Source organism: Crotalus tigris, unplaced genomic scaffold, assembly GCF_016545835.1.
Source record: "Crotalus tigris isolate CLP2741 ecotype Arizona unplaced genomic scaffold, ASM1654583v1 scf7180000020128.343356, whole genome shotgun sequence".
NCBI lineage: Eukaryota > Metazoa > Chordata > Lepidosauria > Squamata > Viperidae > Crotalus > Crotalus tigris.
In genome coordinates, this window is record NW_024097869.1 from 140,881 (window position 1) to 165,323 (window position 24,443).

At 41.8% G+C, this 24,443-nt stretch overlaps 1 protein-coding gene across 1 annotated transcript in view; it reads right to left on the reverse strand.

Annotated features, from left to right (window-relative positions):
* SEBOX (SEBOX homeobox) overlaps positions 1-24,051 on the reverse strand; it is an 83,649-nt gene extending 59,598 nt beyond the window's left edge. The window contains exon 1 of the mRNA XM_039365567.1: positions 23,241-24,051. Coding sequence (XP_039221501.1) covers positions 23,241-23,484 — 244 coding nt within the window. The 5' untranslated portion in view covers positions 23,485-24,051. The remainder of the gene's footprint in view (positions 1-23,240) is intronic.
* Between the last annotated feature and the right edge of the window lie 392 nt (positions 24,052-24,443).

Below are 24,443 nucleotides of genomic sequence, written 5' to 3' on the forward strand. Positions count from 1 at the left end.
ACATGACAGCTGTGTAGCTTGTGCAATAAATATTAAGCCACTAACAACTAACCATTTGTAAAGTACTTAGATATTCAAAAAACTTTATATCTATATTCCCAACCCTTCTAAGTGTCAATATTTTATCCAATTATAACAACTGAGATTAAAAAATTATTCATTTTAACCCCATCATTATTAATTTTATCAATAACTCAATTTGGTGAAAATTTCTAATACTCCTTCCTCCTCCTATTTTCTGCATAACAATAACCCTGTGAGGTGAGTTGGGTTGAGGGAGAACAATTGCTCCAAAGTCGCCCAGCCAGCTTTCATGCCTAAGGCAGGACTAGAACTCATTGTCTCCTGGATTCTTTTTCTGGGACCTTAACCACTAGACCAAACTGGCTCTTTACTGAAAGATTCTGGATGAATTCACAGATGATATGAGGTTTACTTCTAGCCACTAGGACGCCTTGGCCAAAAACACTACTACCTGTTTCAGGAAGATCAGTTAAGATAGAAACTAGGGCTGCCATATCTAGTCTACAAAAATCTTGATGACCCTAGATGACAGCAAGGAGACAGCAAATGGTCATTCACATTTCTGCAATCCAGATATGTTAATCTTAAATAGAAACTAATAAACCAGTGTTCTTTAGACAGATGTCTTCTAAATAAGATGGAGTACACTTTCATCCTTCAGTCAGACTGATCATTGGCTGAGGGATGACAAGAGTGCAATCCAACACATCTGGAAGGAAGCAGAGCTCTAGTGATTCCAGTGAAGTCTTGAAACAGGCTTTAGAAAATTTGGAAAATGGCAGTTCTCTAACACCACAGAAGCAGTCGTATATAAATATTGAAGGAGCAAAATTCAGTCTGAAAGTCCCTCACTGTTTTCTGGCTTGATAAGTTATTGAATGCTACAAGTTTGCATCAGCATGATTTATTTATTTATCTTGAAACATTCCTGATCAATTTGTTCTAGTATACATAAACTCTTCTGGAGAAATCAAACACATGCTGTCAGATGACAATCACAGACCTGATTCACCGATTGTGGCTTTAAATATGGCTGAACAAAGTGAGATTTATTTCAGTAAGCAGTCATAGAATTTGCACTGCTAGGGAGCAGTATAGAAAAAGATAATAAGAAAATCTCATTGAAGGTGGTAGAATTTACTTCATTGTAAGTATGCAAAAACTGTGTTATCTTACTATAAAGATAACATGATTGGATAGGAATATTTCCCCTTTTTGGAGATCCAAATCCAACAGTACTATCTCAATATGACAGAGAGGTAAAAGTTTGTTCTATGTATCCCAAATTTGTGTATCATGTTGTCTGCCTTTATTCAAGAAATTGCTAATCTGAAGTCACTTCTTTCTGCCTTTCTTTGCTAGGCATACATACACCCAAGCCACACACTCCTTGAGTCTCCTCTTGACTATTTCTACAGTGTCTTTCCTGTAAACAAGCCTCCTTTCTGTTCTAGTTATTAAACCTGGGTCACTAATCATGGCTCAAGTCAGAGTTCCATTCTCAAACACACATACAGGTAGTCCTCAACTTACAACTGTTCATTGAGTGTCATTTCAAAGTTACAATGGCACTGAAAAAAGTGACTTATGACTGTTTTCCACACTTACAACCATTGCAGCATCCCCAGGGTCATGTGATCAACATTCAGACGCTTAGCAACTGACTTGTATTTGTGACAGTTTCAGTGTCCTGGGCATCAGGTAATCCCCTTTTGCAAACTTCTGATAAGTAATTCAGTGGGCAAGCCAAATTCATTTAATAACTGTGTTATTAACTGCAGTGATTGACTTAACAACTGTGGCAACAGAGGTCACAAAATGGGGCAAAATTCAGTTAAGAACTATCTAATTTGGCAATGTTAGGTTCAATGTTGGTCATAAGTTGAGGACTACTTGTACAGAACATTTTAAACCCTAACACCCGTTTAAATCCAAATGATGGAAAGAATGAAAAAAATGTGGTCTTTTCTTTTCATTTTTACCAATGGATGTGCCAGATGGGGACAAAGGAAATAGAATGAGTCAATGAAGTGTATGCAAAGATTGCATAAAACATGTATGAACATCACATGTACTCAAACACCCACTCAAGGAAAGAAAAGCAGTTGGTGTCTGCCTTTCCTTCAGAAGTAGGAGGAGTAAAAAAAATGGAACTCCACCAGTTGGAAGCCAAGAGAAGCATGGCCTGGGCACTCCTGCTTTTCAGGTGGTAATATAAAGCCACTTATTCAAATTCAGAAGGCCTTTGAAGATATGGAGACATGACCAGATGATAATGGTTGGTTGCTGATAATCCAGTTGACTGTCTTTTTATTTGAACTTTTAAAGTACTACAAGTATGAAAATGTACACAAGATCTAGACCAACGCAAATCACTTAGGTTGCTTTGGATTAATGTTATGGTTTTGTCTGCCTTAATAAGTGACCCCCAAATGAAATAAGATACTCAGATAGTCCTATATGCAACTCCATCTTCCTGAGCGTTGGAGAAAGGTGAATACTGTGCTGGAGGGAAGGAGAGAGAGAAAGCTTCAATGAGTCATTAAACGTTGGCATCAAACTTTTGGAGCAAACAAGAAAGAAGAATGCAATCAAATAATGGTCAGTTTTAGTCAAAGATTTTAGAAACCATCTTGACATCAAAATATTTTATGCAATGTTGGCTTTATACCTGTTTCCCTTGATTGACACAAAAAAGATTGCTAGACTTACAAGGCACTGGAAATGGGAAGATGGGAACCCAGTGATTGTATAGATTAATTTGGTGTAAACAATGTTAGGCAGAGCTGTGTTTTACAAAATAAGTGGCCATATACAGTACATCAGATGGATAGATAGATAGACAGACAGACAGACTCTATCCCACACAAAAATACACATCTAAGGAATTCTGTCTTCACAATTTGAGCATTTATTTCCCTGAAGACTGACAAATTTCACCCCTTGATAAGCATCTACTGCTCATAAAAATAATTCTGTTCAATAACCACAGTTGTGTTTGTTGTTTCCACAGTAATTAATGTCCACACCAATTTTGCTTGGAGTGGAATCTGACTATATTGTGCAGCCTTTGATATGGCTGAAGCAGAGATAGAGCTCTTTTCTGAAGCATTTGTATAGGCCCAAACCAAATGCATACTCTAAAAACTCTTCAGCATCTGCAAATGGATGTACAGCAAGACTGGTTGGGGAATTCTGGAGTTGAGGTCCACCAATCTTAAAGTTGCCAAAGTGAGAAACACTGTTTCACAGTATCTCTATATCATTTTTTACTTTAAAAAGAAAAATGGCCTTGATTTTTCTGACAAATTAAAGCCAAATAAAACCTATTGGAGTAGCAGGCTATAATTCTTTATGACAAGCAAAGAAGTCAGATAAAGCAAACCCATTTTAATTTCTTGAGATTTTCCAAACTCTGATCCCTGCTTCAATGAATGTTGAATAATGAGAAAAATTCCAGATGCTGAGATAAGGGTTGGAAGTTGGAAATCATGGAAGTCTCCAATTTTTACATATTTTTTCCCCTGTCACACACAGACACACAAACATTTTGGGACAATAATGCAGATATATGTTGAAACTTTCTGAACATACCCTTGCCTTATAAAGTATGAATATTTGCTTACTTATGGCTCACAGGTACAAAAACATCAGAATATGATACTAGTACAGCTACTGGGTTGTCAAATATGTGATGTTTTGCACTACATTCATTGACAGTTGTGAGAATCAAGGAACCTGGTAAAAGTAAAACAAAATGCAATTAAGTGAGTTTTTTTAAACATTGAGAGCTCAAACCATGGGTGTCAAACTTGATGTCACGTGATGTATCATGATGTATCACAATGTTTTTTGCCTTTGCGGAGCTGTTGTGGGCATAGCCTGTGCGTGACGCATCCGGCCCAGGAGCTGCCAATTTAACATCCCTGGCTCAAATGTTCATCGTCTTTTTCACTGCTGATCAAATTGCTGAAATCTGGAAACAGATTTCTTGCTGTCTGTAGAATTTCTAGTTTGCATCTTTATTTCTTATCCAGACAAAATAAATGGAAAAAGATAGGAAGAAACTATTTGCTCAAATCTTTGAGAACAGACCTCTGAAGACTCCAGCCAAAATGACTGCCACCTATGACCCCTAGCTACTTTCACTTCCATAGCACTATTTTTTAAAATTATCCTGGGCATTCTCTGTTATTGATACACCTAGTCCTCAGTTAAGGACAGTAGTTACAACCAGAATTTCCCTTGCTAAGTAATGTGGTCATAAAGCGTGACATCATTTCACCACTTCACTTAGTGATGGCAATCCCAGCACTCCCCATTGCCATTGTTAATCAAGGACTGTGAGTTGTTAAACGAGTCCCAGATGGCTTGCAAGCAGGCCAAAAGGCAGAACTGGGGGTGGCTGCTGCCTGGTGGGGGAAGGTGACAATGGCTTACCAGAATGACTTCCCTGCTGATTTCCTCATTGACTTTACTTGTGAGAAGCTGGCAAATGGAGATCATGTAACCATCAGACACTGCAAACATCATAAGGGGGAGATGGTTGCCAAGCACCCAAATCATGATCACGTGACTCCAGAGATGCTGCAACAGCTAGAACTTCGAGGATCAATTTTAATTGAATTTTAATTTTAATCAATTTTAATTTTAAATTTTAATCAATTTTAACTGAACCAGTCAGTTCAGCACTGTTGTAACTTCAAACAGTTCCTGAACAAATGGTCATTGAATGAGGATTACCTGTGAAAGGAGGACAGCCAGGAGCAAATCAGTGCTGCCTGTTTCTGTAAGGGGAAACGGTCTATATAATTGGTTAGGGATTTGCCGGGAAGAGATTTTTCTATTTTTTCTGGGCTAGCATTGAAAGCTTCATAGGAACACAGACATGTCTTTGGTGTGTACAATTTCAAAGATGTGTTAAAAACTCCAACTTATACAAATATTCTGGTTGTTTTGCTCAGTTCTGCCACCTCTGTTTTTCTGCGAAGATCCAGCTCTACTCCATTAGGCCTAGTTAGCAACAATTTGCAGTACTGAGCTCTAGTTCTGTTGTCTTTTCATAACATGTCAGTCTACAGAGAAAGTTTTACCAGCCCACTTTTTTTTTCATTCAAAGTCTCTGATACTGTTTTTACTCACTTTTTGCCCCAATGCTCATATTTTGAATCAGGTCTGCAAGATTTCAGTTTAATTGGTAGGTAAGTTTCAGAATAGAGACAGTTTAGTATAGTGATTAAAACATCAGTCTAGAACCAGAAGACCATGAATTCAAATCTCTCCTTAGGCACAAAACTAGCTGGGTGACCTTGGGCCAATCACTTTCTCCCAGCCTTAGGAAGCAGGAAAAGGCAAACCATTTCCAAAATCTTGCTAAGAAAACTGCAAGGAGATGTCCAGGAAGTCACCAGGAACTGAGACTGACTCGAATGCACAACAGCATATATTTCAGAAAGGCAAAGATGGAAAACAAGCTGTCACACTGAACTCTTGTGGAAGGTTTATGTCATTCTAACACAGGGGTGTCAAACTGCGGTTTCATCATACTGAAGCCACACCCATCCCATCACTGGCAATGGCAAAACCGGCCCAATACGTTGTGCGATGTCACGTGACACCACGAGTTTGACATGTCTGTTCTAACAGGTTCTTACTGATTAAGCAATTTCCTATTGGGAAGACAAAAATCCTGCCTATACTTTTTTTTTAAAAGGCACTATCCTTTTGTATTAATCCATTTTATCCGAACAGCACATATTTCTAGGTAAAACTAGAATTTAAAGTTTCTAGGTAAAACTAGAATTTAAAGTTCAGAATCAAATATTGTACTTAAATAAGATTTAAAGATTAATGTATATTAATACTTCCTAAAAAATCAGTAAAATATAAAGAATCATGCTGAAGTCTTTAAAAAACACGAATCCATGTTCTATCAAACAGACTGAGTTAAAATCTGTCCTTTTATGTAAAAAAGAAAACATTAGGAGTAATAAAAGTGACCTTTTGTGCCAAAGTATGGTGAAATATGAAACAGTTCCTGTTTTTGTTTTGTGAGTTCTTAGACTCCAGACTGAAATAAATGCAACAGTGCACACATATCACCAAATCACAGAAATAATCATGTAAATAATCAGGACATTTCAATTTGTAAATCTTGGTTTTGTAGCTTAGCATATTATATGAACCAAACCAATTGCAATTTATTCAATAAACCATTGTTAAGTAAGCAATGATTCTGGTGAAATGTGAGCATCAGTATTGATGTTGATAGTCCTTGTAATCGACTGAAGAAATGCTGTTCTGTACAGTTTTAACTATTTCTGTCTTATGGAAATTTTTGGGAATGTAATCTTCCAGTAAACAATATTGCCTTCTATTTTATATTCATAGATAAACAGTGAAACAGAAATCCTTAATTTCTCAGTTGCTTCCATAAGTCTATATGAATTCTATAATGTAGCAGAAATCTAAACTGTGTAACCAGATCACAGAAATATTCTATGTAACTGCAAACCATTCTGTTTTAATTACTGCAACTAATCAAAATATATAGTTGTTGGAAAACAGGAAAATTGGAAAGTTAGTAATTTTTAAACCACTTTTAAAATGATAACAGATTTCAGTCTACCTAGCTTTGTGATGGACTATGCAACTGAGGCAATTGAACAGCTGGTTTGATCAAGGCAGGTGACAGACCAAGTGAAGAAAGTGATTTGGAGGAAAGTTTTGGATAAATAAATAGAGGCAAATGAATAGAAACAAATCTGAGCCACATAACCTAGTCTACTGGAATATTATCCAATGCTGGCAATAGGCGGTAGTGTACTCCTTAGCTGGGATGAATCATTCCCATTTCAAGTTTCTCATTATAGCAGGCAACCATCCTAGAAAGATTTTTGCTACATCATCTGAACTAGAAACCACACCTCCATAATGGTTCAGCAGGATTCTGGTATTGTATATTTGATCAATTCTACCCACTGAGTTCTTCTAAATGCAACAGGTTCTTCTAAGCCACTAATTTCTATGGTCTTAATTCTGCATGAGGAAGTCTTAAGGTTGTGGGCAATCTAGATTAGCAGAAGAAATATTTTCCACCTGGCACAAATTTGAAGGCTAGATTGCTGAAATATCAAAAGATGTATTAAGTATGACTACCTCTACATGTCCTATATCATGACACAATCATTTCTGACAATACCAATTTTTCCCTTCTTTGTTTATTACTCTGACATTCCGACCCGCTCTTTAGCATACACCCAGATGGCAGATCAGACATCCAACAATAAGACCTTGGAGCAGGAATTAGAGTAGGATAGAGTGGAATCTGATGAAATTCTGCTGATCTTCCATCTGGGCTTCTCTGGGAAGTTTTGCATGTCCCACTTCCCACATCACACTCTGCAATTACACAATTCGGATAACAACAACAACAACAATAGCATAGCTGCAGTTCTTGGAGCAAGAGATGAAGGCATGGTTGTGAGATCAAAGATAAAAACTGATGTTTCTAGAGAAAATTGTTAAATGCAAAGAAGGGGTATGCCCTGCAGCTCATGAAGCACTTGAGTGTAACAACTTTAAATCATCATTAGATCTACTGATTTTAAAGTAGCATTTTCCCTTCCTAAATAGATCCTATCCTGCCATTACTTCAAGGAGTGAAGTAACTAACTGGCGGACATTTTCTGTACTGCCTGGTGATCTGCTGAAAGAGAACTCCAGTCAAACCAGGGGAAAGACACACACACACACACACACACACACCTCTCCTTGCCTGTATCAGGAGCCACTTTTTCCAGTCAGGACCACATCCTTCATCAGTGACTTGGAACAAATACAAGAGAAGCAATGGGAACAGCCAAGTTGATGCTAGTGTTATTTTAAGTTAGCTTGATGCTGAGTGAACAGGGCTAGAAGGGAAAGGCCTTATCAGACTGAGCTGTAAATTGGGGAAGATTGAAAAGTGTGTACTAAGAGACACAAAGAAATTAGACTTTTTGCTCCCAGTGCATTTTCTTGTCACACACCATCCAAACTTGCCTATTTGTGGATCTCATTTCTTGCCTTAAGCCTCCCACTCCTACATTGTCTTCCACTCTCTCCTTGATATTCTGCTGTAAATCCATCATGACATCATGCAGCCCTGGAGTCTCCAAGGCGCCTTACTTCATGCCACATTGCAGCTTCTGCTGAGTCCAAAAGGGAAAGAAAAATATCCCATGCTGGGAAAACGGTCTTGAGGTTTTGCTGGAGAGAGTGCTTGGAGGCAAACGTTTGTACAATTTGCTTGCTAAGGGGGAATCAGATCACAGGCCTCAGTGCAAACATGGAAAACCGCAGAGATCAGGGAGCTGCTCTGTCACCACTCCCTGAGATATGGCCTCTCACTCTAGCAGTTCTCTGGAATAACCTCAGCTTTTCTGCCCAGTGCCAAGTAAATGGTCTAGGTGCCGGGGCTGGAGGCCAAAGGGCATGGCTTACCATCCCCAGACAGGAAAAAGCAAACCCTCATCCAAGAATTTGCCAAAGGCTTAGCTGAGAATGGGATAGAAAGTTAAGGGCAACTCAATTGGACTGAGCGTGTAAGCTTCAGGCCATTCAGGACCAAAGGTGATGAAAAGTCCCGTCAGCCAAATAAGTGGCTTTAATAACTGGAATTCTGCTTCTGAAGTTTTCATGTAATTGTGTAAAAGGACTCATAAACAAAAGTCCAGGAGTTATTATGACAATGGTGTGCTTTTACACTAAGTCAGGTATGATTATAGAGATATAATATTAAAACCTCAGGGCTGTCCCCTTACAGTGCTGCCTTTGAACAGAGCTCCTATACGACTGCCTTTTGAGCGACTTTAGATGTTAGTTAGAATTTAGAATTCTAGTTACAATACTTAGAAAATCCTCCTTAACTTAATACTTAAAGAGATGCAGAAATCATCTGTTCCCATGTGGCTCTGCTCTTCTTTTGTGATCAACTAATTCTAATATCAGAGATCTGTTTGTTACTTCCATTATGCTGAAAGACTTTCTCTCTCATGAAAGATCAACCGGATCTCCTCCATCCTGTCATTTTGCTTCTCCTTCAGAAGCATAATTTTATTCCAGGAAGAATTCAAATTATTTCTGATAGACATTTGCAAACTATTTTCCCATGTCTCATGTGCCTTTTAAATTGTTTATTATTTATAAAATAAATTGAGAACCATTTTAATTTAAAAATAATTTTATATGTTTATAAATATTTCTGAATAAGTATTCTTTGAATTTCTGGTTGACCATTTTCTTGTTTAGCTTACTGCTGGCAAATAGTTCAGCAATCAGAATTCATAACAGGTGGTGTTCTCTCTCCATCTCTTGGTGAATACACCACCTCCTCCAGTGGGGAGAAGATAAAAAAATACTTTCTAAAAGAAACAAAATGGGAAAGCACTTCTCTCAGATTTCCTAGGAGGGAGGGAAGGGGGAGAGGGAGGAAGGAAGGAAGGAAGGAAGGAAGGAAGGAAGGAAGGAAGGAAGGAAGGAAGGAAGGAAGGAAGGAAGGAAGGAAAGGTCTTTTGATGCTCATGTTGTTTTTCATGTAAGCAAGACAAAGAAGGCCAGATTCAATGATGCCCTAAAGAATTTACAACATCTACATGTGGGAAAGACAAATATCAGCCCAAACAGTTCTGCCCATGTTCACCTTAGCTTCTGCTAAGAAAATTCATAGAAAAAGTTACCTCTGAAGAAGCGAAATACTTTAGCAAGTGACACTCCAGAACACTGGACTCTTGAAAGATTGTTACAAACTGTAAGCCCTTTTCAAATCTTAAGTAACTGAGGAAAAATAAATGCTGCTTTAGTGTACTTTAAACATCTGTCTCTAACCCGCATTGCAATTTGGGGAAAGGAAAGGGCCTGATTTGTTGATGGAGTAATGGTTACACAGTTTTGCTTTTAAAATGGACTCTCCCCTGGGCTTCCATTGTGGTTTCATACTTCATTAAATTACGCCATCTAGAATGAATATTCAGTGCAAATGAAAAAATGTTGATACTCATGAAAGACAGTCTGTCAGGACATGCCAATTCAATGTCTTATTTTACAAACTTGCTGTGTTAACAGATATTTATTTATTATGCACTTTTATATTAGATAGTGATATAGCATACATTCATTGTACTTCATGCAACACAAATAGCTATGTTTTTTAAAAAAAAAACACAGGACATAAGCATACAGCAGGCTGGGAAAGGCTTAAAAGACTGCCAGGGTGTTTGATTTATTTGTTTTACATATGAGGGAAGAAAAATAAGTGAATGGTAAATATTTCTAATATAAGAGGGATATATTTGTATTATGAGTGAGAATTTGTCAACAATTAAGAATGCAAGAAAGCCTACAGTTTGGTTTTTATAAAACAAAAAATTCCATTTTACCAAAGATTGTGATTAAAGAAGACTTATTTGAGATTATACACACTAGTGGCAATAAAACATAGTCAAGAATATTTCCATTGCTGAAGAGATGCACGTTTAGGCCTATGACAGGGACTGAAGCAAAACAGAAAATCAGAAAGACATTACTGACTTGCTAGAATATACATTGCTATTTGCCAAGAACATCCCTCAATTCTTTTGTCTCTTGGTGTGTTAAAAAGAAAGTATTGTAGAATAAATTCCAGGGTTCAGCTTCTGCATCTTATTTATATTTTGCTCACAGGCTAATGAGAGTTATAGCATCATAGTCCACAAACCCCAATCTGTTAGATGTGATTCAGGATAAGCTGTATTACAGAAAAATGTAAAGTAGCATTTTCTTCAATGGGACAAGGAGATAGTTGACTTTTTCTCTCCCCCCCCCCACTGTCCTTGATTAGAATTTTTTCAAGAGAATACCCCTGAGGAAAAATGCAGGAAATTCAGGGCACCATCTCAGCTGGGAAAAGCTGTCCCAGTCATACCTCCCCAATATCTACTTAGCCTGGCCTTTCTATAACTGAAATTCCTGATGCCTGCATTTAATTTCATTCTCCTGCCGTTTTCCTTTAGGTTGTTCTTAGACTAAAAATGTGTGCCTCCCCTTTTTTAATCATTACACAATACCTAGAAAGCAGTTGATGTTTGGTCAGGAATCAAAATACTGTATATTATATATACAAACATACAATAAAAATACGAAGTACAAGAAAATTTTTAAAAATGAATGGGGTTACTGTTGAGAATGAAAAATTGACCATCTTTCAAGCAGAGAAATAGTTTGTTGATATGACTAATTATTGGCAGGTTCAAATCCAGCATTATAAAATTTCTTCAAACAAATTTCTCCATTAAAATGAAGAGCAGCGAGTTAAGTTTTCCTCCTGGCTTGATCCAGCAGCTCTGGCAATGCCACAAGAGCCAAGGGAAGGTAAATCTGAATGGGATAAAGAACCAGGCAAAGTCTTTAATGAGGGAGTTGATCAATGGGACCTACTCTGCTGCCCTTTCCTGTTGTCTGCTATGATAGGTCAAAAGTGAAATGGTTCAAGCTCAAAATGCCCAGCATATCAACCTCCACAGGAAAGAAAAGTACCAAAATGCAGTGAAAAGGTGCTGAGTGCCCAGGGAGGAAACGAACAAGTTATCAAACAAATATAAACTAACTTGGTTTTTTGAAAGAAAATCTGGCCAATAAAAATATGTCCTCTGCCCATAGTTCTAATTTTCCTTTCAAACATTCCTTCTGAACATTGTTAAACCATGAAATACTAATATTGTACAATATTCTATTTCTGGAAACTGCACTTAGATTTCAAGGGCTACCTTTTGCAAAAAAAAAAAAAAAAGATTTAGGAGAAGATCAAGCAGTCTTTTCATTACCATTGGAATGTTGCTGATGTATTCACAGTCTTTAAAATATCATTCTTAAAAAATTCAGCTGATACTTCAGGATGGATTCTGACAAAATGCTTGCTGTTTTGAATGAGTTTCTTTCAAACAATCAGCATGTTAGTGAATTGAAATATTATGAGTTTTTATTGATAATATCCTGAAAGTATTTTCTGATTTAGTTCACAAAAGAGATGCATTCCTTCATATACTTTAAGGTCTACCACAACAAGGATCAACTTCTTTATGTTAGGCTTCTTATCAACTTTACCAGCTGAGTCTAATAATTTCAGAAAAGATGTCTCCTGTTGCTAAGCCATCTGTCTAACTTGACTAGCTGTGCTTTGTCAAAGTATTTATATGTGATTTCCACACATCTAGAACCCTGACAATCTTCTCTTCCCCCTATTTTTTGCTTTCTTATCTGACAAGTCAATTTTTAAATAAAGATTGTTTCGGTGTCTCTGATATGCCAGCTTTTTGATTTGGGGAAAAATATACTATGTAAGAGTTCAGTAATGGTAATTATAGTACTTTAGTTCATAAACTGAATGAGTAAAAGAGAGTTTAAACTACTTTCTTATGATTGCACGCAAGGAGACAGGCTCATTTCAAAACACTGAAATAGGCTGAATGTGATGAATTGGGATATCCCTGATTCAAATCTTTATCCCTAAGACATAAGGAAAACTCTTCTATCTCAATCTCTCTTGGTTCACTCTGCAATATATGAATAATATTCTAATTTGACATGTTGGAAAAGGCCTCTGATTGTATATAAAAGACACTTTGAATATTTAAGAAGCACTAAATAAATACTACAACAAAAAAACAAAGGCATTTCAATGGAAAAATTGTTGTAGAGTTTATAAATTACTGGTTGCTAATGGGAGGAGGCATGGGAGAACGGAGATGCATTATATTAACACATCTACCAATTTCAGAGGTCTTGACTCAGTAGGAAAATTATAGGGAATGAAAATATTGGCATGGTCAGTGAAAAAACAGAGTGGATAGTAAGTTCCTTTACAGAAATGCACAATTGGAGGCCCTACCAAATATTTAGAAATATTATTCAGACAAATGAGAGGCTCTGAAATCTTGCTGATTTTAGTGGCAGTTAACACTCTTTCAAAATGTTTCAGTATATCTGGATTTTGGGCTGTGCAGATTTCAACAGAACTTAAAGGTGCATCCATAATGACAGTCAGGCACATACTATCATATGGGTTCATTTTGATGATAGAAGTAGAGTTATGCTATAAAACAATTTATAGTGTAAATCTGTCTACAGCAACAATAATATTACAGAATCAAAACAATAGGCACTAATATACATAAGTCATCATACCAGGTCAAGAGCGTTCAGCCAGGCCAATCTTTGGAATTTCTGCTGCTCAAGAAACAGTGAAATTAGTTATGCAAGGTATGACTATTAGACACTTATACTCCGGAAGTGGAGCTATCAACCGATAGATAAGTCAATCACTCCAATTCCAGATCCATAACAGTGAGCCAAATAATCTGCTTTGTCCTTTGTGAGGAGGGCTGGTTTGACCATGTAAAGGAGAAGAGTGGGTGCTCATCTTTGTAACCAACTGGAACCCATAGGAACGAGTCACTGGGCCACTCATATCACTGTTGTAATCATATTTCATTGGATATAACAATACTCTCAGAATCAAAATTAATGTTGCAGGGAAATATAATGGCACTTTAGTTCATATATAGTAAAAAAATGCAATACAAAATACAATATATGCAAATTGATACCTCTCAAATACTGTTCAATATTTAAAAAAATAATCAAACCAGAGTCAAATCCCTCTAAGATTTATAGAACTACACTGAACCACCAAGCACATTCATAATGATCTCCTGTTGAAGTTAATGGAATTTTAATTGTTTGACTTTGAGTGGATCCTCCCAAACTTTACTTAATAAAAGCCAGAGGATAGCAAGTAAAAGGTTCATAGAATGTCCAGCAGCCAAGTTCAAACCAGAAAGTGCAGTTATAAGGCAAACTAATGATAACTAAACTGTGTTGAAATTTGGTTTTAGGAAGACAATGAAAACAAAATATTTAGCATCACCAAGGTTCATTCCCACATTTTATACTATATACAATTATCACACATTGTGTGATAGAGGCATCATTCCAAGGTATTTAAAAGGTTAGAAATCAGAGAAAGCAAATGTGGGTGATTTACACCTGACAGATAAAACAGTCTGTCAAGACATTATATACAATAATATTAATTCTTCATGGAAATAGGATGCAGGCAACGTTCTGGTTAATTTTCTGGGGAAGGAATTTTTTTACCTGCAAACACAATCATGCTTTTTAAATCTTTCTTGGGAATGGCTTTCAGTCATAAAACTCTACAGACATAAGATTACAGTTTCACACTCACTATCAGGATTCAAGTGAAGATGTTCTTATAATTGTCAGTAAAAAGATAGGAAATAATTTTTCAGATATTTAACATTTGAAACTGTTCTCTCCAAGATCTCTAGGGAGTCAAAAACTTGAATTCCATCTGCAGGACAAAAAATAGACCCAAAGCCAAATGAAATCAAATCTAAAAAATAAGTGGCTTTCAGACAGTGGAGCTAAAAATTTTGATCACCTCCTCCAATCTCCTGTTTTGGCTGGAGCACAGGAAATTCTATAATCTAATACCACACGCCCTAAGAAAATGCCGCTTGAGTATTATGTGCATTGAAATCTCACACCCGGGGAGCACAACGCTGGAGAAAAGCTATTTGGATGGTGTTTGCGGCTTGGAGGGAGGTAGAGGAAAATGGCTGAATTGAGGCAATCCTACAATTTGTGCTGTGATTCCTGCCTTGAGTGTTTATCATATGTTGAAAGAGAAGCACACCCAATATACTCCGAAAAACCAATCGTATAATAAGAAACCGTCTCTTCATACTTTGCTAATTAATCGTGTTCACCAGCTCGATTAATAAAAGTTGAAATCCAATGAAGCATGCCTCAAGGCGGCGACCTGTGCACCTGCCCTGCCTTTGCTTTGCTTTGCAAAAGTTGCTGGTGGGGGTGCCTGGGGTTGCAAAGGAACCACGGGCTCTACCGACCGATCTTGTCCCTGTTTCCTCATTGTCCTTCCGAACATCCCAGCCTTATTTGGAATTGTTCTGCTGCGGACTTTTCCAACTTTTGCCAACTTGGCTGAGAGTTAGGGGAGTTGCCCGACATAAGCCGGCTGCAAAAAGTTCCTGTACCTTACATCCTGAAGCCTGATTTTGCTGCGCTGTCCCAGCCAACGGCTATTAGAAGCAAATAAGGCTCCAGCGAAAACAACCGATACCTTGCCGACATTGGACTTCTCCTGGCCTCTAAATATGAGACTCTTGATCGGACTCTCTTCTGTAAAGCAACGGACCCCTCTGTGGAGGTTAATGAAATACAATTTAAAGGAGCGCTTAGCTCTTCCTTCCCGCTCGAAGACAACGCTCTTATACCTCTTCATTCAGAAGTAACTCCCCCACCCACCGGACTTTGGGAATTCTGCTGCAGCCTAGGACTTTGGTGTGCAGCTTTTTGACTCTGTAGCGCTCAGGGGATCCAGCCAGCCTGGTCGCCCGTTTCCTTTCACCGTCCCCTTCAGGTGAAGGCTCTCATCTCTGAAACCCCGGTGACCCGAAATGGCAGGATTTGTGATTTAGGCTGCAGTCAGAAATACTTTTATCTGAGATTTCTTCCGAGATAAAGTGGAGTACTGTAAACGGTGGTGGTAGTGGCTTATGTAGAAATGCGTTATTTGCCAGCTAAGCTCTCTTGTATGCTTTGTGGTTAATCAGCCCCAGAACTGACTGAAAAGACAACTAAGGCTTGTTAATTGTCTTTTCTTAGTTGTCTTTAGACCAGTGGTTCTTAACCTTTTTGAACGAATGGCCCCCTTGAGCCAATGAGGAAGATGTCATCGCCCCCCCTCCCCCAACATAACCTCTCAATCACAACATAGGAAATAATTCTTCAATTTATGCAAACACTTGTTTTGTTTTCTTTAAAATGGTCATCAGGACATATCGATGCAAATAATTTATTTCCAGTCTTTTTCCCATATCTCAATTGTGTGGAAAATTTTGATGCCACCCGTCACTTTATTCCCAAACTTCGTGATACATGTATTTCATTATTATCTTATTTATTCAAGATACTTAAATGTAATGACCACTGAAAACAAAATTCAATTGCAAGAAAGTGAAATGCCCGAAAAGAAAAACAGTAACATTTAATGATTGAATTACAAGTGAAATTTAAGACGCAAAAAGAAATATAAAAAGGGTAGAGGCTGCTGTGCAACGCGCATGAAGATAAGCGATGCATATTCACATATGTACGGCGTTCTGTACTGAAGCTAGCTGGAGGAACATTTGAAAACACAATTCAATCCACTAATAGCGAGCGATCTGATGTTTTTGTACAACAGATATACAGCGATTCACTGTATGAAAAAGTATCAAAAGTGTCCCCAAAACTTCTGGCTCCATCGCCCCCATTTTGTTCCTTCGCCCCCATGTCGCCCCTTTTTGTTCCATTGCCGCCCTGAAAAACGAAATCGCCCCCTGGGGGGCGATATCGCCCAGGTTAAGAACCACTGTTTTAGACGGCTTCTGCTAGGTTGCAAAATAGGGAAACTAAGTCACAGTAGATCTGACCTCGTTCTATGCTGGGCAAATCTCTAGAGAGCATCTTGGTTGCTGCAAAGTGGAACCCCGAGGCTCCGAATTCCAAATCTCAATGAAATCAGTCATATTTCCCCAACAAACCTATTGCTGGGGCTGATTACCTTAACTAGAGGGACTTCAGCTTCATCTCCAAGACACCCGATACATCTGAGGAAACTGGTTGGGCAGTGGGTTGTGAAAGAAGGCAGCACATCGGTGCCTTAATCCGGTGCCTAGGATTAAGACACCTCTTGCTTCAGAAGAAACAGGAAAACTAAGGAGTGGTAAAGATCAAGATTATAAAAACATTAATTCCGATTTCCCCCTTTTGTTTCCAATACGTTTCATGTCCCTCTAGGCTAGGATCACGCAATGGAAACTACTTTCACCTCCGCCCCACACGTTAAAATACGCTTGTATTAAGCTATAAACGTCACTGAAGTGCTGTAACATATGTGCTGACTAGCTTGTGGTTCAACATACGATGGACATAGTTGCCCTCGTTTCGGGGTATTAAAGAAGAGCCCAATTCACACAATAGACTCCTGGGGGGCTTCTATATTGTTGAGGTCTTTTCCTCGCTTGCAGCTGCACCGAGGTAGCCGGACGCCTCTTCTTAGGCGATTTTCACAATCCGTTAGTTCCTGGGCTTCCGACGCACAACCTCACCCACAATCGCTAGGCAATGCAGGCCTGTGAGGCGAATTCATAGCGAGCAATTAGCTTATAGTTCGTTGCGTGAGACCCTGCATTCAGCGAGGCTGAGCAAAGCAAACGCGAATTAATCATGGGCAGACGTACCATGGGAACCCTAAGTTTCAAGGAATTTTCTTTTCACCCTGGCCATGCAGCTTTACCTCTTGCTGGGCGGATTCTCTCGGTTTAGGAGGGATATTCAGAAGAAGGAATGGCGGTGAAAAGAAGCAAGGCTGGACGGCCGAGGGTCTCCGCAGCCAATCTTTCCGTCGCATTCTGGGGCAAGACTCGATCTTTTCTAAACGGCCGATCAGAACACTAGCCACTGAACCCACTTCCCCTTCAAGCACGACGCGGGGAGTTCCGCGGGGCTTCTTACTAGAGACTGGGACCTCATCAGATCCGTAATTGCGAAAGAACTCAGACTGCGCCCGGACAAGAGGGGCACACAGAAACCAATATTCCCTGAAGAAGAGAAGATTGGACCTCCCAGCCGCTGCTTTAAGATAAGCGCGGTGTGTGTGTGAGAGAGAGTGAGTGGCGGGGGGGGGGGCTCCTGCCTTCCTGACCTCGAGCTGAGGGGAATTTCTTTTGAGATATTGGGAACAAGGAGACCAAGATAGGCCTGCCTCGGTCAATTCATCTGGGCCATCCGGCGTACCTCTCGATGGGGATCGACGGCGTTTTGAAACAAGCCCTTCAGTGCCACGCCTTGAAAAGAAAGCGCAGCGCAGCAACTTCCTTTTGGGCCAAATGAGACGCCAGTGGCTTCATTTGACCAATAGTAAAAACGCAGCTCGGTCTCTAAAGCGGCTACCGTTGCAGGCCTTGAGACCCGTTTCCTTTGCAAATCAACGGAAAAAGAGAGAAAATTGTTGGATTTAGGGGGGGGGGGCACTGGTACTAATCTCTCTCTCTCTCTCTCTCTCTCTCTCTCTCTCTCTCTCTCTCTCTCTCTCTCTCTCTCTGTGTGTGTGTGTGTGTGTGTGTGTGTTTAAAAAGAATGTGCTCTCTTTCTATACAGGTACTTGTTATCCGGAACTACTGTAGTATAGCCGCACCCTTGATCCTGTGAAAGTATTGTAGCGGCATTTATAGTTTGAATGAATATTTTGGAATGCTTCAAAGTGATTAAACAACTTCTCCAAACTCTACCACCAATTACCTCAGAAAATCGATTCCGCTGATGAGAGAATGTGGATATAAATCTATTCATTTGGAAAGAGTTCAGCTCAGCTGTTTTAGTGGAATGTACTTCCAAATCCTATGTAGAAAAGAAACATCACTGCAATCAATGCAGAATACTCATTTCCCCTAGATCAGATCGAGTCTCAGCCAAAGTACCGCACTTCTTATATAGGGCCACCTTTAAAAGGGGAAATCGTACAGACAAATAATATGTACGATATGCAAAAGAGGTTGGGGAGGTTATTCATTCTTAATCCTCTTTGCTTGGTCGAAAGCCCAATAAATTGAAACTGCTTTTAAATCGCAATCAGTAGAAGTGCTTAGTTTAAGGCTGGATTTTAGTCAAGGTCATTGCTTTTTCACCGGTTAATCAGTGAATAAATAAATCGGATCTAAACAGCTCATTCAAAACAAGTTCACACCGAAGAGGGAAGAAGCTCAGTGGAAACAGCCCAAACCGGGAGCGGAAATATTTTAAAATGGGGGGCAAATCATTCAACTAAATGGGCACTCTGCCCCCCCCAATTCCAGATTTTTTTTCTGATCTAATCGCTATCAGCTGCATCAATTTCAGTGGGTAACCAAGACTATTTCCTTAAGAACGAATGTTCTCTGGTTTTTATTCGGACCACAGCCCGTGTTCGCCAGCAAACTTTTAATTTATGCAGACATCTGCTGAAGCGGAGTGTTGAAGGGCTTCTTAATTAACGGGCAGGAAAGTGGTTCTGAAGCAAGGTGATGAGCAGCACGGGACTTTCGGCAATGATTATTACAATCCTCCGACCCGCACTGGTAAGCTCTCATTCCTCCAGAAAAACTCCACGAAGCAAATTCACGTTGATCTTGACAGTTTTGTGCTTTGTTTTTAATCTGAATAATTGTAATGGATTTTAAACCGCCCCCCCCCCAAAAAAAATGCATGATGAAACGAGGCTATGAAAGCTTTGCAGCAAGGCACAATTCATCAGGCAATAGGAAAAGCAAATCAGCCTCCTTCAGGATCTGAAATCCATAATTACTTGTTTTGATTGACAGAATCTAGAAGGCCAGGCCAAGCATACTTTGGAGATAGGCAGGATTTTCCACCAGGCCCTATAAGATCCCTTCTGTTCATATAGATAGTCATCACTCACATAATCATCATAAACATTTTTAAAAATCCAGGTAGAATTGCCAAAAACTTTGTCAGCTGCAAATGGGCAACATATACAGTATTTGCGAATGACAACTGGGTCAAAAGTCCTTATACCTTGCTCATAATTAGAGTAGGTGTAAATTCAAAGACACTGACTCCTTGTTTGACTCCTTGTTCTGTTCGGTGGTACCTTTTCTTCTAAAAAAAGAGCTTGGATCCTTTTACCCAGAGAGTTGTTTTGTTTTTAATTGTCAAGTTGATCAGATTAGCTGCTATTCACAAACTGATATTTCTCGCTACTAGTAGGTGAGAAAGTCATGCAGTTTAGAAAGCCTAGGCCTGGTACTCCTTCCTTAATTTCCTGCAGGAAGATGTTCAGTGGCTGGCTTGGAGTCTGTAAGACTAAATTATGTAACTTTTCTTCTGCTTTGCCTCTGGAGAGTCTGCTCTGCCAGGAAGGGAAGACCCTTACAGGCTGCACGATTCATTAAGAACTGAATAATTTATCCTCCTGTAATCCGGATGAATAGGGAAATAGAGAAAGAACTGCAACTTCAAGCTAGTCTTATAAAATTCTCTCTGCAAGATAGGAAAGGTGAGGGAAGCTGAGAGGAAAAGAAGAGGACGAAGAATTCAAAAACCAGGTCATTTTCATTCTTCCAGGTTCTCTGGTTTAGTCACAGTAACTTTGGGAACTATTTTTTTTAAGTGATGAAATATCAACAAACACATCCATTTATTCAACCCAGACTCCCCTCCCTCCAAATCGGTTCCATCCCTGAAGGACACCCAAGCTCGTCCTCCCACCATTTCTTGAGCGAGGCCTCTCCCCTTAAAAACAGGTAGCTCGCTACTCTAACCACCCAGCCTGGGCAAAGGGGAACGCTGGGGGTGAAGAGCTCCCTTTCAGCCAGAGAGGAGGCGGCGCCATGTCCCCTTCCCCCAGGACACAGCAGCCCACCAATAATACAAATAATTTTGTTTTTTCCCTCTGCCGAGGGTTCAGCCTGGTTCATATCCCTGTCTGTGGCTTGCCCTTGTCTGCCTCTTTCTTCCCTGGATCTTTACCGCCACCACTTCTCAAGGGACAAAGAAGAGGAGTCTTGGGACAAAGAAGAGGAGTCTTGCTGGAAAGAAGCTTCATTCGGGGGCAGATTCTTTTCGAGGAACGCTGCCTCAAGATCGGGCAACTCTGCTGTATGGGGACGCAGGGTTTGGCTTAGTTGATTAGTTGGTGAGCGGTGCTAATTGTCTCCTGGTGCACAAATTCACAAGGTGGCAAAAAATCAGCAAGATGTTTGAACAGAGTTCCCCTACACCGAAACCTTAGCAGGACACAAATCCTGCAACAGATCCACTTCACCTGCTTCTTGATGACAGTGCAAATGGGTAACTTTTTATGTTTCGAAGCCCACCCAACGTTCTTCCACGTAGTCGTAAAATCACTGTGCCTCATTCCGCTGTGTCTCCTAATCCCACCGGGACATCCTTTGTGATAATTCCCGGGGGAAAGCTTGGCTATGGTCCTTCTAGAGAGCGCGACTTTCTCCCGAATCTGCCAGCTTTGTCCAGCAACTACCGGTAAGAAGGCATAACGGCAATGTGCCGCCTCCACTACTTTGCCCCAGTCGACGGTTCTCCTTTTTCACCGAAATGAAAGTACTGTAAAACTAAGAAGTTGCTGGGAGTGCCCCTTTCTACATTCTAGTCAAAACTCCCTTGATCGAAAATGGATTCTAACCCTATACTCTGACACTGAAATAACATTTCAAGGGTACTGAAAGCGCAGACCGATCAGATTTAAGCCACCAAAGTAGCATTCCCCGTATAAAATAAACCGGGGGGGGGCATTTTGTGCAACGAGCTTAGATGGGGTCGAAAAGCTTTGCCTTTGCAGCCGGACTGATTTGTCCTGAAAACTCTAGTCCCTCATCCCCAATCGGTTATTTGAAAAAGCATTTCCCTTGACATGACTCTGACTTAACTCATCTCTATTGGAAGTAAGTACCGTGAGAGAACTGGACTTCACTTCCAAAGCTGCCCTTTAGTTCTGGAAAGTGGTCAAAGTTATTCCTGGCACTCTCCACCATCGCACTCAGGCAGATGAACCACTCATTTCTGATTCCCAATGTATACATTTCCAAGAAAATCCATCTATTTTAGGTGGGAATTCTTCCTTAAAACATCCTGAGACCAACCTGGTTTAAAGCGGCCGGCTCTGATCGGCCTAATGGCCAGGAGTGTCGGGGGAGGGGGGGGTGAGCCGATCGCATGAAGAAGAGAGGCGCGAGACGGCTCTTTTTTCTTAGAGGAACTCTCTGGGAACGAGCCAGCGGGGCAGCCTTTGCAGCCAGTTTAGGGCTCGCCTCGCTCCACTCAGGCCTAAAACCATTCCCGAAGTTGGAGAAACCTGCGGGTCGCGCATACAACCCCTCTGAAGCCAAGGCAAACCATGCAGGCGAAACTCCGTTTCCTCACTTTATAAGGTTTCCTAATAGCGGTTCCCGCGACAATGAAGCTCGGGTTAGGGGTTTAGGGTAGCTCAACGACGATTGACTAAGAAGCTAAAATGCTTCCGTGAGAAGCCTCGGGGGAATAGAGTGTAAGCAAATTCAGGGGATCAAGGAACGACCTGCAAGACAAGCCCCCACTCCCAAGCTCTGCTTGACCGCTCGAGCTGATGCCTAGAAAAAGCCTTCCGCTCCGGCTTGCTCTGCGCTTTGCAGCAGAAGGCCGGGGAAGAGGGTGGGTGGGTAACAGCTTCTCCTCGCGGATCAGGGGTGTTTCCAAAAAGACTGACCCAACTTCAGTTTTCCGAGAAGAGCGGCCGTCTGTCTGCAGGGGGCCTACAATGCCCCAGCCGAGGGTAGCTGAGGCAGCAAAGCCTTCGGCGGCCCTCACTTGAGGGCCTTCTGGCTGGGGCCGCTCACTTTTTGCCCTCCTTCCCTTCCCAGCCCGGCCACCGCTCCCGGCCTGGGAGACTCGTTGTCTTTCTTCAGAGACTTTGCGGAACGGGACTTCGACTCAGCCAGCTTTTTCAAGCGAGCGAGCGCGGCGCCCTCGCTCAAAATCTCCAAATCCTCGGAGCCGAGATCCGAGGACTCGCCCGGGAAAGAGGCTGCGCGCCTGGAAGCTTTACGGCCTCTTACTGCGCATGCTTACTTGGAAGTAAGTCTCTTGTGTTCAAGCCTTTTTTTCCCCCCAAACGAGGACCTCTGAAACTTCAACTGTGGGGCGCGACCCGGTGGGTCCGCTGGAAGGTCTCTATCTTAAATACCTCGGTCTGAAAGTGATCTGTATTTCCCCCACGCCCGTTTTTCGTGGATTTAGAAAAGCTTTTCCCAATACGAGCTGGCTCCTCGTTATCTTTTCACGCCTCGCTATAAAATGTGAAAAAATGGGGACGTGAAATAGAACAGCATCGTTTCCGCACGTATGTATCTGCTTTATCCTCGGTTTCTTCCTTTGGCTATCCCGCCCGGAAAATGCCTTGTCACGGGTGTGTGTGCACGTGGGTATCTAAGAAGCCAGGTTCCTGGGTCAGATGCTTAGCTGTCAGGCGACCGTTTGTTCCGCGGCCATCCGAAAGGGAGGGCAAAAGAGCAATCTGGCGAAGCGCGCGGCCGGCGGGAAGCCGCGGCTCTCACACTTACCATCCTGCTGCTGAGTGTCACTGCCGCTGGTAAGCCCCGGCGACTCCAGGAGACTCCGGCCGCTCTCCCCGACGCTCTCGTCGGCCTGAGCCGCCACCAAGTCGCCGGCTTCCTCCAGATCCAACAGGTGGCTGACCGAGAAGTTCTTCTTTGCCTGCAGGCTGTCGAGGTTGCCGGGGCTCTCCAGGCGCGTGGCTAGGACGGCCGGCTGCCTCTCCAGGACGTGCCCGTAGCTGGAAGTCATGGTTTTGCCTCCCCCGGCCGAGTAGGAGGAGGGCAGCCAAGGCAGAGGAGGACGAAGGGAGTTCCGGACGAAAGGCGCCCGGCCAAGCCTGCCGGCCACTGATGCTTTCCGGGCCACCGAGGCTGCTCCAGGTGGGGAAGCCGCGCGGAGCGGCCCAAAGCCGGCAGATCCAGCCTCCTCAGGCCCAGCAAAGCTCGACTGAAGCGTAAACCCCGCCACCCGCCGGCGTCTCCCTAGCTGGCCGCGCTCCTTGGCTAGCCGGGCGAGCAATGAGGCGGGAAGGGCGGACGTCTTGCCGAGGCTTCGGGCCGACTTAGCGGCGCAGCGGAGCTCCCGGCCCGCGAGCTGAGGGCAGGGGGCTGCTGGGGGAAGTGCGCTAGCTCCGGGCCGCTTACCGTTGGGGTTTCCGACCGAGCGGCCCTCTGGTACTTGTAACGGCGCAGCCTGGCAAGCCGGCGGGCGGGGAAACTCCAGGGTCCTCGGAAGGGCAGAGCCAGACTTAACGGGAGCCTCTAATTTACGTGGCAAAGGCTTTGTGCTGGTTCTGACGTTTCACAGACCTCCTTCCTCCCCCGCCCCCGCCGCCTCCCCCTTCCAGTCCGACCTCGGCGAACCCACCCTCGCATTTAGGGATCCCCTCCCCCCCCCGCTGGCCGGAACGCGCGCGCGTGGCGATTTCCCCGCAAAGAGCCAAGTATCCCTCCCCCCCCCAAAAAAAATTTGAAAGTCGGGAAGTCCAGGCGGACGCCGGAGGTGACTCCCAACCCCGGCTGCTTATTTGCTTTGCTAATTAACGGCTGAGGAAGATTAGCTGAAGGTCCTGCCGGAGAATCTCATTTGCATGGCGGGCGGGCGGCGGGCTCTTTAGGAAACCATCCCGGGCGTGGCTAATCAACTTCGCTTCTCTTAGATTTTTAGTATATTTTCCCTTCTTGCCCCAAGTGTTGCTTCGGGCCGCT